This window comes from Streptopelia decaocto (assembly GCF_964273445.1).
Source record: "Streptopelia decaocto genome assembly, chromosome: 2".
Lineage (NCBI taxonomy): Eukaryota > Metazoa > Chordata > Aves > Columbiformes > Columbidae > Streptopelia > Streptopelia decaocto.
In genome coordinates this window covers 124,986,044-125,003,030 of record NC_138655.1, presented here as the reverse complement: position 1 = coordinate 125,003,030, position 16,987 = coordinate 124,986,044, and the positions used below count along the sequence as shown (strand labels likewise).

The following is a 16,987-nucleotide window of genomic DNA, read 5'->3' as shown; positions in this document are numbered from 1 at the left end:
TTAATGATCTGACCTGTGCAGACAGCTGTATCCTACAGCATCCTCTAGAAATGGCAAGCTAATTATACTGATTGCAACTGTCTCTCCACCTCTTAAGTTATATTTTGCTTCCTGATTCAGGCAGTTCAGAGCTATTTTTTTAAGTACAAATGCTCATAAAATGTCCTATATCATAAGTCTAACAAAATGCAGGTAGTTAATAATACTGACAGAATTATGCCAGTACTACCAACTAGTGAGGAATGAAATAAATAGCCATTAAAAAGGAAAACAGAACCAAGTTTCGAAGTTCTGTCTCTCCATTTCTTCTGTCTCCTGGCGTGAAAAGAAGTGAGTCTTGCTTACTTTAATATTCAAGGCTTTGTTAAGAGAATGGCAACGGATTATCTGTCTTTCCTGAGAGAGAGAAGGCTGATCAACTTTTTCTGAAGCAAGAGAAGTTCTTGGGCAGCCCTCTGAAAGGTCTTTTCATCTATTATGAGGATAAAAACTATTTGAAAGTTTTAAGAAAGAGATAGAAAAAATATACTTATAAAAAAAAAGACTGAAAGTGTTCTAGAAGGGTTGGGAGAGTTCTATCCCTCTTCTGAATGAATCCCAATTTATTACTGCGTCAGATGCTGGCTTGTTATTTATTGCTTGGATGATTGCCTTGATGAGAGACTTCGTTTTTCCCTGAAACATATTTTCTTTTTGGCTCCTGCTGCTCAGTTTTCCACTGACTTGACTCCCACACAGGAGTCCATATTAATATAGAAAAGAGTGCAGCAGCATTCAGGTTCTGACAGGTTTGTTAAAAGAAACCCTTTTTCTGGAATATTGTGTCCTTCTGTTGCTCCCCAAATTGCTCCCTACCACAGGCAGCTTTGACCCAAAGTGGGTTACACGTATTACTGTACAAAGAATTAGCCAAGCTGACCTACTACCTGCTGACCTCTAAAAGGGGAGACCCTGTGCTGCCTCCTCCCCCCATACCTTGCACTAAAATTCTCTCATCTGATTACTGAATTCAGCTTGCTAGTCAGCAGGAATTAAAATCAAGTTAAAAAAAAAAAAAAATGGAGAGAGATTTTATTTACTGAGTTTGTTGAGGGTGCAAAGGGAAAAGGAAAATTCTCCCTGGTGTGCAGATGGGAGAAGCAGCAACTGGATCCCTAGAAGAGCTCAGGGCATTTCTGCAGTGTAGTGGGTGGCAGTGAGGAAGATGATTCTTTACCTTGTTTTGCCCTGGTGCTATACACTTTCATCAGGACTTCCTCTACAGTCTCCCACTCTCCTCACAGGTTGTTCCCATTAAATGATGGCATTAGCACTTGTGCTGGTTTGACTGAAAATGAGTTAATTTTCTTCATGCAGTTAGAAACCTTCCTTTTTCATAACAAGCATGGTCATTATTTGGACTTAGTTTGAGAACAGAAGATAACACCCCAGAAGAGAGTTAATGTTTTTAATTGCTCTGTTCTGAGAGCCAAGGACATTCTGAGCACTTTGCCCACAGGTGTGAGAAAGGGGGGCAGAGATGGGGCAGAGTTTGACTGACATCCAGACTGATCAATAAGAATATTCCATCCCATTAGCGTCATGCTTCATATTTAAGGAGACTGCAGGATCTTCCAGTCTCTCTCACTCTCTCTCACTTATTTTCTTTCTTTGCTCTTTTTGCCAGAGATGGAGGAGTTCTGCCCAGGACATTTAGTTCAGCTTTTTTTGCCATCCTGCAATTTTGCAGAGGACTCCTGCCCCTTTTTCCTTTTATCTCTCTGGGATCAGCTGTTGGGACCAGGTGGTGTTTCCTGGAGCTGGCTGCTTGGTGTGGAGAGAGTTCTTGAGGAGTTGCATTGAGAATCTTTTATTTTATATTCTATTTCTATTTTTTATATATATATATATTTAATATATTTATTTATATTTATATATTTATATATATATATATATTTACTAGTAGTGTATTAGTATTTTGTTGTTTTATTAAATTGGGTTTACCTCAATCCAAGTTTCTCCTTTCCCTTTTGATTCTCTACCCTATTTGGGGGGAGGAGCAGGGAATGAGCGAGCAGCTGTTGTGGTTGTATTAAACCACAACAGGGCTGATGGGTATATGTGAATTAGCTGGCAGTGATACGTATTTGTTGCTTGTTAAGCTTGTGTGTACACCTATTTGGGTTAATATTTAATATATTATTGAATACTTAATTATTATACTTATTATTCTCTACTTAGTTGTGCACAGTCTTTTGGTTCTCTCTAGCAAACTAAAATCTACAAAGCAAGATAAGGAGACCAGGGACTGAAGGGATCATTCTTAAAATGGTGATAGGTGTTTCCTGTGAGAGACCACTACTATTTGGACTTGCAGGTGCAAGGCTGCAAGAACAACAATATAAGAACAAGAGTATAACAAAAATAAAGGAAAAAATAATACTACAGAGGCTCTGAAAACATTGCCTCAGCAGTACAGGTAAAGGTTATGGCAGGGGTGTCAAGCTCATTTTCAACAGGCACCACATCAGCCTCCTGGCTTTCTTCAAAGGGCCAAATGTAAATTTAGGACTGTATCAATGTAGGAGTAGTTACATTTATACAGACCTAAAATTACATTCAGCCCTTTGAAGGCAACCATGAGGCTGATATGGTGCCCGTTGAAAATGAATTTGATGCCCCTGGGTTATGGGGTTGCAAGTAGTAGTCCCACAGCATTACTAAGACTTAGGTACCATGGTACCTAAGGCACTGCACAATATTTGTTACTCTGTTGGATGTAAATCTACTATACCATATGTTTTCTCAGCTTCTATGAGAGTATTTGTTTTAACAGGTCAGGTTTCACACTTCTTGTTTTTATTTTTAACTAACAACTGTAGATTTTGTCAAGTATTCACCCAACTTTTTCAAAGTTATCCTTATTGCTATTGTAACTTAAGAAAATTAATTTATGGTATTATGCACAATATGTATAATGGCCCTTGATACTCACATTCACACATATGGGAAGATCTGAAATGGAGTGATCTTCCTGCACCACAAATAGGTTAGACTCCTACTTCATGCACCTTATTTTGTTAGAATAAAAAGAAAACCGATAAAAACAACAAAAGAAAATTAAAAAAAAAAAAAAAGCAAGCACTGTACCACTTTCTCTTTCCTTAGATTAATTTCCAGTTAAGGAATTAGTTCTATAGTATTCACTTACAGATGTTCTATGCCCTTTATTTTTAAGAAGACAAGACAGGGCAAGGTCAGGTGCAGGTACTCAACATGTAGAACCTACCTGCATACACATAGTATGGAAGGGTTCTTCTGAATTCTTTCACTACTTGTTTGCTGGACTTTAAGATAGTCTTCAGCCTAGCTTAAACATGAAGGATTTTAGTCCACATAAACTCCTCATATGATAAATATAGGTTCTTATTCTGAGTAACCCTTGGAAGAAGTCACTTTCAGCCATTCCTGTGGAGATAAGGCTCCTGAGCTTGATATTGAGGTTCAGTTGGCTAAAGGGGAGAGGTTTACACTGCTTCAAGATTGTGGCCACCTGAATTGCAAAAGGTTATGAAATAGACAAAGGCATTTCTTCTGATGTATATGATGCTGCTGGTTGAATTCTCCAACTGACTTACAGTCTCCCTGAATTATTTTTAACATTCAAAACAGTATCTGGAACAACAGCGAATTTCCAAAATTATGGCATCAGGTTGCATAGGAAATGTGGCAGTATAATTGTGTTGTAACTTATGGCTTTCTTCTACTTTTGGTATTTTCAGTAAGTGTAATTTATAGAAACTTTCATAGTTTGTGCTAAAAACTGTGGGGTTTTTTGTGTGTTCTTAGTATTATTCTCTGTTTGTTCAGTGCCACTTCTATTTGGTGAGACAGGTGACCAATCCGTGGTGTAAATACCTGGCTTTTTTCAAATTACTTCAAAACTGTCGGAATGGATAAGATTATTCTCTCCTTCATGAAAACTTTGCAACCAGCTACAAGCATTTTCTGCTGTTTGATTGAGCCATTCATAGATTGGGTTTTGGGGAAACAAGGCAAGACTTTAAACTACCTCCCTGTAATTTGATTGCAGCATCTTTAAGCTTATTTCCTGTGGAACAAAAATAGTGTTGGCACTGTCGTGCAAGGTTTTTTTTGAGGGGGGTTGATTGTTTTGTTGTTGTTTGGTTGTTCATTTTTTGGTTTTGGGTTTTTCTTTTAACATGAAACTGTTTTGGGCCAGTAAGAGGGATTTAGTCAAAACCCAAAATGTAATTTGTATGTTTTGACCAAAAAAAATTCAGAAAAGTTACTTGATTCCCTATCGATACTGATTCATGTCAGTACAGTTAATAGGTAACGTTTTCCTGGGATGTTGGGTGTTTGGGTCATGCATTAGTTACTGAACTTTGGCTTATTGTTCTGATATGAGTCTCCTTCTGTTGTAAGTTTTGTTTTATTCAAGCAGTGTTTTGGGGGCAAAGGGATGGGAAGGGGAATTGGTTTTTTTTCCACAACAGAATGAAAATAAAATTGCAATTGGAAATACCAAAGATTCTTCTGTGTTAGCCTCTTTACTTCCTTTAAAAAGAACTAGAAATAAAACAGAACAAGCAGACGTAAAAAGGCCTAGCTTTTGAGTAAATAAGTATCTTCAGTCCCTTTACGATTTTGGTGTGTTTCTTCTCTTGTCTGCACTATTCAAGTTCTTTGTTTGAAGTTCAATTTAGGGCTTGGGTGTTTTTCATTATTTTTTGTTTGTTTTTAGCAATCTTTTCCTATGCCTGATTTTCTTTCCCTGAGACAATACTTAGTCCGAATTATTGTTAACATTTTCTAAGGTAATCAAAACCCCGATAATTTTGCTGTGTATATCTGTACTTCTTACTGCAAGGAAGTTTCAGATGCTTTGAATTTCCTAGACCATATCCATTCCTTTAGCCAATATCTGGATTTTTCTCCAGAAGATCACTTTATGATGATGTTCACCTGAAGTCTTTCAAGGGAGAAGCTGCTTGGGGAATCTGATTATGTGGATATCTTACATAAATCACTGGATCTATACTCAGGTGCTTCTGCTCTAATCTATGTCAATCATTCAGGAGGTCCATATTTGGTTCATTATAAGAAATAATAGTCTATGTGCTTCAGGCATCTACTTAACATTTCCATTAAGTTTATTCTGCTGGTTGTTCAACAACAACACTGGACCTTTCACAGTTTTCAGCATTTTTCCTCTGGATTTTTCTGAGATCATTCTCTCCTGGCAAATCCACTACAAGACAGTTCATTTTCTTTTGGACACAATCATTTAGTTACTCTCACCTGTAACCTCCCTCTCATCCTCTTCCACCCCAAAAACATGTGTTTTTTGGTTTTAATGTATCTTGCTCAAGAATAGAAAGTCATCAAGCTCTATATTAAGATGCTGGGAACTATTTTGATTCAGAAAGCGTGCGTTTGAGATACACAGTGCAACTCTTTGCTATGGTAAACAGTGCGGTATAGAATTCTGTCTTTTCTGGAAATGACATTTCCTGGACACTGTTCATTGTTTTCTGAACTATTTTGACATAATTTCTGTCAGTTTGTCAGAAGAACATTCTTTGAACAGACTTTCTTTTCCACAGCATCATTTTAGATTAGTGTTACTTCTCTGAGAAAACTGCATGCGGAAATTCTTGCAGTTTTACAGATAACTCATTTCACTGGAATAGGCACATGGGAGTCTGCTTCTTCTCCACATTAAAATTAACTCGAGATTACCCTTTAATTTAAGAGACTGAGAGGATCATATAAACTGCAAAGGCTCAAAATGGGTACTTCTATCCACAGAGTCCTGGAACCGTAATATTGAAGTATAATAATTATAGATATAAATCAACACAGTATAGTTCTCATCAGGATATTTTTCAAGCCTCTGAGCTGCCACTCCTTAGTCAAAATACTCTCATAAGAAGAATGGAGTGTTAGATCTCAAAGAGGTAGGAACATCATCTTTTAAACGCATTTCGCACTGAGTTCAAAATGTCTAGGTTAAGTTATTCCCCTCAGGTGTGTATAAATAACAGATCATTAATCTATTTCCTGTATCCTTCTACTATCTCTGTTATCAGCATCTGTAACATTGGCTGTTTGAATATATTGCAACATCAGTAGCAGTACATACATTGAGGACAAATATCCAAAGAGCTGTTCACTGCAGTAGTATTATAAGCAGGCTCTTTGGGTGTAATGCTTAGTAACAGCATGTATAGGACACTAATGACACAAAATATTGTGCAGTGGTGAAAGTCAGGTATGTCTGTAAAGTGAACACCAATTGAGAGTAGGTGACATAATGCTTAAAACAGCTGTAAACAAAACAGCTTTCTACTCCTTATTTTGTTCCTGTTTCAGACAAGTGATGAAGGAATGTATGGACAGTACCACATTGGTAAATGTTTGACAATAATGTGTCTCTTGTCTTTGAAAATGTTTCTATTCAGGAGGACTGGTCATCTGCAAACCTTTCAGTTGAACACTTGAAACTAAATCATGATCCCAGGATCTTAAATCATTAGGCCATATGATTTAAGCATATGAGAACTCAGTGTGTTAGTTTGACTTATAGCAATTCCATTTTTACCACTCCAGGTGAACTTTAAATCAACAGAACAGTCTGAAAAAAGCAGAAAATTAAACATAAGTGGGTGACACAAATGGGCCTTGTGACTGGTGAGTGGACTTAAAATTTCCATGTATTTTATTGGAGAAATTGCAAAACATGCTTCCTGTGGAAGCAAGAATCTGTGCACTCTGCTCTCCAGTGGGCATCCACAAAAAACACCAAACAGCAGCTTAACTCCTCAGGGATAGAGGGTTCAATTCTGCCAAGTAAACAAGCACCTTCAGTTCCCATCGAGAAACTTCTGGACGACACCACACATTGTTACCTTGCTTTGGCAACTCAGGAGTTGCAGCGTCTCTTCACTGTTAATATATTATTTTTTCTATCTTTTCCATTGGCAAGTAATTTTTCACCTGCAGCATTTCAATGCATATGAAACTGTACGCTAGCATGTAAATATTTGACTACTGCAATGCAGTTTAAGTTATACCAGCACTATATCCTGGCAGTCACCGCACAATCGATAATAAATATAGCTGGTTAAATAGAATGTAATATTTTTTTACTGAAAAATAGAATTTTTTCAAAATCAGAAATGCTTAAGTGTGGTAAAAGAAATATTTCATTGTTGTTGCACAATATGTATAATGTGAATGAGTAAATCCAGCTGAATATTAAGAAAAAAAAAGACATATCTTAAGCTAGCTGATATTTCCTTCTGAGGCAAAGGGGTACTGCTAGTGGAGTTTAATTTTGAAGAATGTCAAAGTCATCTCTGCTCAAGGTTCCTTTGCTTTAGTTTACGCATTATAATTGCACTGGTTGTTTATTTGGAAGGTGGTCTGTGATAAATTAGCAGTAACAGCATTGTTACTGTTCTAGCAAAGTCCTTCTCAGTCCTTATACTTCAGAATTCAGGTGGATATAAATGAGGTTGGGATTAGAAAAGGAAAGAAAACACAGAGATTTCTAACAGAGGAGCGATTTTTCTGTGCCCCCCCCTCCCCCCGCCCCCGGCTGGGATCCAAGGAGCCCATTTCACTCTAAGGGTTATTTTTGGGTTTGTTTTCAGTTTTGTTTCCATCTATACTGTTTTTTGATCTGCTTTGTTCTAGGAATGGGTACTTTGATCATGAAAAAAGAGCTGCGGTCATTATTCTAGTATTGACCTGATGCACTAATGGCACTGAAGGCTGGGTTGGAGATCATTAAACACTGAGTCTCCTAAATGGCTTACGATCTGTGTTTATCAATAAGACTAGGGAATGATTTAGCATCCAGATGTCCAAGTTTTGCTTGGATGTCTCTACATAGAAGTGCATTACAGATAAACTCTTTTTGTAGCTATAAATATTGTACCCAGTAAAGTATTTATGTGAGACTAAATATTATTGTAAATGGGAAGTGAAATTGGATTTTTTTCAGCTTCTGAATTCAGAAGTTTTCTACATAACAGGAATTTATTTTGCCAGTGCAGTTTTAGTTCCTGAGCTGGAAGAAGAGGACAGGGAGCAGAATGAAGCCCCCACAATCCAAGCAGAAATGGTTAGTGACCTGCTGCACCACTTAGACACACACAAGTCTATGGGGCCAGATAGGAACCATCCAACGATACTGAGAAAGCTGGCGGAGGTAGTCACCAAGCCACTTTAAATTATTTGTGAGCTTGGATGAATGTACTCTTTGCTAGATAAAAAACTGGCTGGATGGACGGGCCCAAAGAGTTGTGAAGAGAGTCAAATCCAGTTGGCAGCTGGTCACAAGTGACCCAGGCCTCAGTACTGGGGACTGTTCTATTTAATATCTTTATCAATGACCTGGACAAGGGAATAGAGTGCACCCTCAGTAAATGTGCAGATGACACCAAGTTGGGCAGAATTGTGGATTTGCTCAAGGGTAGGAAGGCTCCACAGAGGGATCTGGACCAGCTGGATCAATGGGCTGAAGCCAGTTGTATGAAGTTCAACAAGGCTAAGTGCAGAGTCCTGTGCTTGGGTTACAACAACCCTGTGCAGCACTACAGACTCAGGCAAGGGTGGCTGGAAAGCTGCCTGGTAGAAAAGGACCTGAGGTGTTGGTCAACAGTTGGCTGAACGTGAGCCAGCAGTGTGGCCAAGAAGACCAATGGCATCCTGATATGCATCAAGAATAGTGTGGTCACCAGGACTAGGAAAGTGATTGTTCCCTTGTAGTCAGCACTGGTGAGGCCCCATCTCGAGTATTGTGTTCAGTTTCAGGCCCCTCATTATGACAGTGACATTGACGTACTGGAGCACGTCCAAAGAAGAGCAACAAAGCTGCTGAAGGATCTAGAGAACAAGTCCTGTGAGGAGGGGTTGAGGGAACAGGGGTTGTTTAGCCTGGCGAAAAGGAGGCTCAGTAGGGGAGGATGTTGTTGCGAGGTGTCTTTCAGTTTCTTTTCCCAAGTAGCAAGGGATAGGATGAGAAAGCCTCAGGTTGCACCAGGAGAGGTTTAGGTTGGATATTAGGAAAAATTTCTTCACTGAAAGGGTTATCAAGCATTGGAACAGGCTGCCCAAGGAAGTGGTTGAGTCACCTTCCCTGATGGTACTTAAAAGACATGTAGATGTGGCACTCAGGGACGTGCTCTAGTGGTGGACTTGGCAGTGTTAGGTTTACGGTTGGACTGGAAGATCTTAAAGTTTTATTCTGACCTAAATGATTCTGTGATTCTTTAAGTGAGAGATGCAGCAGCTCACCCTTGACCTGAGCCCATAGAGCTAGGTACTTCAAATACTGTTTTGTACTCCGAATTTGTAACTGTTGTCCAATTTTATTAATATATTTCCTGGTAATGTCAGCTTTTATTTGAAACGACTTGACCAATTAAGTTAATTATAAAGCTTACAATGATGGGTCCTTCATTAGTCCATACTTGCAGGTTAATTTGCAATAATTCTACCTTTTGTTGTAGAACTGTAAACTCATTGGAATATACATTGGTTTTTAGAGAAGAATGGGAAGAGGTACCAGTATAATCAATATACATTCTTCCCAGCTCACCTAGATCTGAGTAAATCTTAACCTCACATTAGTGACCCAGTTAACAGCACTGAGATTTTCAAGAGGAACTTTCAAGTTTGGAAATGTATGCATCATAAAATAATTTTGGTCTCAATCAGATTCAAAGTATAGTAGTTGGTAAATGAGCTTGAACTCTAATTAAACCGACTTCCGTCTAGATGTACTGACATAAAGCTCTAAATATTTTCATATGCTGTTTTTAATCATTCAGTTAGGCAATTGTAACTGTTAATGTGATCCTGTTATCTGTAACAGTAATTTACGTGAACCTGGAATGAGACTTCTCTTTTTAAGTTGTCCATGTAGGAACTGTGGAATCAAATCTAGATGCAGTAAATCACTTCATCCAGAATTACGGACTGTTCTCCATTCAGTAGAGTAACTATGTTAGTCATTTGTTTCATAATGCAGTTTCTCTGTTTGCTGGGGTTTTTTTTTTCCTTTGTAGGGCTTTTTTTTTTTTTCTTCCTTTTAAATTCATAAATAGTTTAATATTTAAAACTAGAATGGTGGTTGTCTGTGCTCAGTTGCACAAGAAGTCAGATAGATGTTCACTGAAAATATGAAGACTTGCAGAAACCATTTGGACTTTGATTGAAAAGAACTGTTACAAGATCTGGGGAAGCACAACAATGAGATTTATAGCAGACATAGCTACAATAATAAAGCAAAAAGCCTTTTGTCAAGGGAGTGCTGAGTTTAATTATAATGTGGTCTTATTACAAACAGTCAGATAAGTCGTGAGCATTAATTACAAAGAGAGAATTGCATAACGGTCTTTTCCTTTAATCATCTGAGTTATAAAACTCTGTCATGGGATGTTTAACGAAGCTGTCTCTGTATCAGATGGCATGTAACAGAAACTTGTGCTGTTTCTTAAGTTATAATGTTTGGGTATCAGTATAGTCATTGACACAGGACAACGGTGTGTAAGCCTGTGATTGGAGGTGTAATTAGTATGGTTCTAGTTCAGTTTGTTTAATTGTCTCCAGGCTTATTCTATATGTCTGCCAGAGGTTTCTGGAAATAATGTCATTCTTCTGCTGATCAATGTCCTATCCACTCCAATATATCCTGTTTCCAAATCAAATCCAGGCACGCAAGCTCCAATATTCTCCCTTCGAACTATCACAGGAAAAAGTAATTTGATCTTCATAGAAAATTAATGCAAAGGAAAAGAAGCATAGCTGAAACAAATATGCTTTTAAATCATGCTGAATTGTTGTGACATACCTCTGTCATACTGATCATCTCTGCTGACTTGTTGCTAAGGAAATCTTAGTGAAAGTTGTTGGATTTTTTTTTGTCTAGGCTTCTTGTCCCATCTTTAATAGAAGCATGTCTAAATCACTTTTACATAACATACGCAGCCTTGAACATACAACTAAGTATACAAATACAAAATTTGATTTTTTTTTTCTTTATTTTGCACAGACTAACAGCACTTAAAAATTTCTGAGCTGAAGATTGCTACTCGTGGTTTTGTCAAAATTTGTTCTTTCAGGTTGTACAGAGATTTGCAGCAGTTCTACTCTTTTGCTGTAAATGCCCTGTACTCCTAAAGAGTCCCAGAAGTCCCAAAGGATCAGGGTTACATCTTTCTCAATAGATCTTGAATTTCGCTTGGATATGGTTTTTTGTCTTTAAAAAAAAATCATACCAGTAATCTAGTACTATCAACCATCCTTAATAAAATGACTGAATATTCAGGCTGATGTGCTGAAAGAACAATATGGAATTCAACATCATCTTTTATTATTATTCTTATTTATTATTATTCCTTAATAAGCACGGGCAAATTGGAAGTATCTCCATCTACACAAAGATATGACAAAATATACAAACTAATAAATTCGTCACTCATTGCAACAATCCTGCTCTAAGTTCAAAGATATGCGAAAGTGCTGTCCATAGGTTTCTAATAAATTATACTGAATAAAATGTCATTCTTCCTACTCTTGATTTTAAGATCTAGGTAGCTATTATTGAAGAGCACAGAAATAAATTCTGAGTTTGTTATTTGTGTCACATTAAGGCCTGAATGATATCCATTTCACCTTTGGTTCCTGTTTTTTGAAATATTTTGTGGTGCTTTATGTGCACTAGGAATAGCAAGTGATGTTAAAGACTCCAATCTATGAAAATAAGTTATAGAAGAAACTTTTAACTAAAATATTTAAAGATTTTTTTTTTTAAATTTACTTTGTATAATAGGGAATTGTTAGTTATCACTTAATAAGTATTACTGAAGAATTTAATGAAACAAATGATTGTTGGGCAAAATTTTGTTGCTTGATCCTTAAACATTAAAAGCAATTTTTTCAATAAATTATTTAAATATGTCTTTTAGTCTATTAATTTGAGATTGCAGGCATATCTTTCACAATTTGATTTAAACTTCAAGCTCCAGAAAAACAGAAAATATAATTCTGGTTGTATTTTCCTGCAGCTTATTTTGATGTAAATGACAGCAGAGTTTGGCCATCTTAAATTTTCCATAATATCATTATATGCTTGGTAAACTCCGGTATATTCCTGTTCGTAATGATATTCAAACACTCCTGCACTCTGAGAACATCCTCCCTGCCCTTTCTGTCCTTTCAGTGTTTTATATTCTGCCTTATGCAATTCACAACAATTAGAATTAAAAAAAAAAAAAAAGTCTTTACATCACATAATTATATCTTAAACAATAAGAAACCCAGGAGTAAATTAATTTGATAGCTACAGATGCATTTGGAATGTATGATCTGCAGGTCTTAAACTGTAACACCATCATTAAACTGCACTGCAAGCATATGATTTTAATTCTTTTGACAGTATTGGGATTTAGTTTTGTGTTGACAGGGGGAGCAGTATGTCAGTGCATGAATGGTAATGATACTTATTCCCTAGTTAGACAAATAAAAATGACAGGCTAAGTCAAGCACTGCACTGAACCAGAATACATTTTTAAATCGCATTATTTGGTAAAGGAGAAAAGTCTGTTTTAATATAGCAATCATTTATTGAAAGACTTTAATGAGACTGAAGGAAAAGGTGAGTAACTGAAGCAAAGTCTTAAGAGCAAATCGATCACTTAAAAACCTTAGGATTGTCTTTAAAATACTGAGATCTTAATAATATCAACCATAGTAGTTTATCTCTGGGATAAATAAAGACTAATATAGCTGAAATTGTTGGAATTTCATAGTTGTAGAACTTGTGTCACAGTTAAGGTTAAACCAAACCTTCTCTTTTTTTTTCAATTTTAGTTTATTAATTCTGTACCTCCTTCCACATTTATTAATAATATATCATTATATGGGGATTAGGCATATCAACCTGAGTTTTCCATGAAAATAGTTCATTATTTTTTCTTTAAATTTATGAATATTTGTCAAGGGATTCTGGGTTAGTTAATACTATTTTTCCTTTAATACACACACATGTATTCACATGCACATAATTCTGAAAAATGAGAGGTCTAGTCTTGGGACTAGACTGCTCCTAAGCTCCCTCTAGCAAGCTGTAAGGTAAACATTCCTTAATAAGCATTGGCAAAAAATATTTTTCTTCCCTCAATGTGAAATGTAGACAGATTCTTCCCATCAACTTTTTTTTTGTTTATTTTTTCACTTCAAGGTAAGGAAACACAGGCAAGAAAAATGGTATGAGAACTTCATAAATTATCTGGAAGGAATCTTGATGCTAAGTTAAAAAGACCGTAAAGTGCTAGAGCTGTTGATGTAACCTGAAGGTGAGAGTTTAAGGTACAAAAGTTACGAAGACATTTTAGCAAGGGATAGAAAAGAGCTATTAGGTGACAAGACTTTCCAAAGATTTGAATTCAAATTAGAAGATAATTTTTTGTTGATTGATGTCCATCTTGATATACTGTTCTTGACTTTATCATACATGTTAGTTGCATCTTAAATACACTGAAAAAATATAAAGCACATTAAGTTAAAACATGGTGGTAAATCTTTCATGTGCTTATTTCATACTGAAATACAGTGGGGCTCTGGAAGGCAGCTGAGAGTGCTTTTGAATGAATTGTTTTTCCCACACACTAATAAATAAATAAATAAATAAATAAAAAGACAAATAATTCCATGTTCCATGTAGCCCCAGAATGTCCCTCAACTCTACTTTTAAGGATTCCCTTGCAAAATTATATAAAATAAATGCATTTAATTGTTGACAAATATCACCTCTAGCTTATTAAGAGCATACAGAGGTTGACTTTTCTTATGACATAGTTGTGTCTGTTGAGACTGCAGAGGAGTCTGAGTGGCAGCATAATATAGCATCTTTGAAATTTCTCCAAGACTTTTGTGTTCATCAGTAGTCTTTGCTCAATTGGTTGTTTTATTGTGCTAACATCCATCCCAGAGGCATTTTTGGTAAATAATTCTTTAGGATGTAATGAGGTAAGCTATGCGTAGCCATGAGGACCCATCATACGAAGGTGTTCTGTGGAGACTTAGACTTGGTTTCATTTCAGATTAATGATCTAAAAACAGAAGTTACATTCTTGTTTGCAGGCAATTGGGACTTTGTTTTTAAATGTACACCCAGTTGTGCCTTCCCATGAAGCTAAAGGAAGTATTATGTTGAATGATACAGAATTCAGACTGTAATTCAAGTTTTCCTTTTGTGTTCTTCTACAGATAGTAACTTCATCCTTGCAAATGCTCAGGTGGCTAAAGGATTCCCTATTGTTTACTGCTCAGATGGCTTCTGTGAGCTTGCTGGATTTGCTCGAACTGAAGTCATGCAGAAGAGCTGCAGCTGTAAATTTTTACTTGGTGGTGAAACAAATGAGCAGATGATTCTTCAAATTGAGAAATCATTGGAGGAAAAGGTAGAATTCAAGGGAGAAATAATGTTCTATAAGAAGAATGGTAAGTTTTTCTTTCCCGTTTTCTTAGCCTCAAAGAATAAATATTAATGCATATAATATACAGTATGCATTTCTGTGTAATGATTTTATATGCCTATAGTCAGGCCTAGAGTAATAGGTTTGAATAAAGACAGCTGGGTACACATTGAGACTACATTTATATTAGTGTTACTGATTTTATATAACTATATAAGTTACAAAGCTGCATAGAAGAAATTCGGGGTCTTAAGCTGTATTGTGAGATACAGTGCTATCTGCACTGACACTGTTTTCTACTTTTTCTTATACTGAAATAGTTACCCCTGATTGCTGAAACTGTAATTCAAACATTGATATTAATAATCACCATAAGGAAGACAGTGGTTGAATACAATAATAATGATTTTCAGAAACTATAACTACTATAAAATTTATACTTAATTATGACTTCACTAAATTTTACATTGCACTGCCAAAGCTTTCACTCCTATGATCAGGCATTTATAATTTCATAGTCAAGATGAGTGAGCAAGGGAAGAAAGTAGCCTACAATACATACTCATCAGCTTGTTTCATTTATATCAGGCTAGAATTTCTAGACATATGTTTAGCTTATGTGCTTTCCTCATAGATCCTATTTATGTCTCTGCTAATGAAACATTTTCCCCTTGAGTATTATTCCTGTTGCATTAAATATTTTTAAAAGTTATTTTTTGAGAGTAAAAGGGACATATTGACAAGATAGTCAATGATTTAGGGTGTTAAGAGAAGGCAGCTTTACTTTCCCTCGCTTGGACAAAAGAGAGAAATGTTGCTTAGCTGGCTTGTGTTGATGACTGCCGTTTTGCGCAGTATGAAATTTTGAAGTTATTCTGAAGATGCTGCTAAAATCTTCCTTCTCTTATCTTTCTAGGTGTGGTTGTTGTTTTTTAGCAGTTAGAAGAGATTCCTATAGTACCTTGATCTCATGTTTCAGGAAGGTTGTTTGAATAAAGTAGTTTCTAATTTGTAAATCATGTCTGTATGTATGGAAAAATAATCCAGAAAAAATAAGAACTGTTTTTCTCCAGTATTGTATAGTGGTGAGTGGGCACAGTGAGAAGAGATTTCAATTAATCTAAATGAAAGATGCAAAGCTAACATATTCATTTCACTGCTTGGTCCTGAATGATAAATAGTGATTCCTTTTCACTTTGAAGAGGTGCTTCAAATGTATAACAGGTATGATTAATACAGGCAGAAAGAAAAATTTCAGATCAGTTTGCTTATCAATGATTTAGCTGAACCACAGATAAATAGATATAGAGAAATTGTTTAGGATGAAAGAATTCCCACAATAACCTCTTACTTGCATCCCTGTGTATAATTTGACTGGAAGCCATTTCAAGTATTATATTTTTCATTTTCATGTATTCCTGTACTATTGGGAAACAGAAATGAATAGGTATTAAAATAACATGAGACTGTTCTTGAATAAAAGAAAAAAAAAATATCTTTAACCTTGTTTTTTTCAGCAGAGCTACAAAGTGTGGGCATCAAATTTCATAAATCATCCATTTTACCTACATGTTTTGGATTTGATGTGTTTGGGGTTTTTTTTTTTAGAAGAGAAATTGAGCTTCCAAAGCAGTTAAGCTTAGTCAACATTGGCAGGGGGAAAAAAAAAAAAAAAAAAAAAAAAAGGCCTTGTTGCAGAAACATGTTTTTAAAATATTTTAAGACACAAGAACTTTGGGAATAATGGCCCTGAATCATAGAATGTCCTGAGTTGGAAGGGACCCACAAGGATCATAGAGTCCAACTCCTGTCCCTGCATATGACAACCCCACAGTTCACACCATGTGTCTGAGGGCGTTGTTCAGTCTCTTCCTGAACACCATCAGGCTTGGGGCTACGACTGCCTCCCTGGGGAGCCTGTTCCAGTGCTCCACCACCCTCTGGGTGAAGAACCTTTTCCTAATGTCCAACCTAAACCTCCCCTGTTACATCTTCCTGCCATTACCTGGGGTTCTGTCATTGGTCACCAAAGACAAGAGATCAGCACTTACCCTTTCTCATCCTGTTGTGAGTAAGCTGTAGACTGCAATGAGATCTCCCCTTAGTCTTCTCCAGGCTGAACAAACCAAGCCACTTTAGCCACTCCTCATACAGCTTCCCCTCCAAACCCTTCACCAACTTCATAGCCATCTTCTGGACACTCTCTAGCAGCTTTATATCTTTTTTATCCTGTGGTGCCCAGAACTATACACAGGGCTCCAGGTGAGGCCGCACCAGTGCAGAGCAGAGTGGGACAATCACCTCCCTCATCCGGCTGGCAATGCTGTGCTTGATGCACCCCAAGACACAGTTGGTCCTCTTGGCTGCCAGGGCACACTGTTGGCCTGTGTTCAACTTGCCTTCAACTTGCTCTTGTTGAACTTCATGTAGTTGGGGATTGTCCAGTTCTCCAGTTCGTCCAGTTCCCTCTGCAGGGCCTTTCTGCCCTCAAG

At 36.8% G+C, this 16,987-nt stretch overlaps 1 protein-coding gene across 1 annotated transcript in view; it reads left to right on the top strand.

The window, feature by feature from the left end:
* KCNH8 (potassium voltage-gated channel subfamily H member 8) overlaps positions 1-16,987 on the top strand; it is a gene marked incomplete at both ends in the record, with an annotated part of 189,822 nt that overhangs the window by 51,520 nt on the left and 121,315 nt on the right. Inside the window, one exon of the mRNA XM_082044521.1 lies at positions 14,287-14,520. Within this exon, the coding sequence (XP_081900647.1) occupies positions 14,287-14,520 (234 nt within the window). The remainder of the gene's footprint in view (positions 1-14,286; positions 14,521-16,987) is intronic.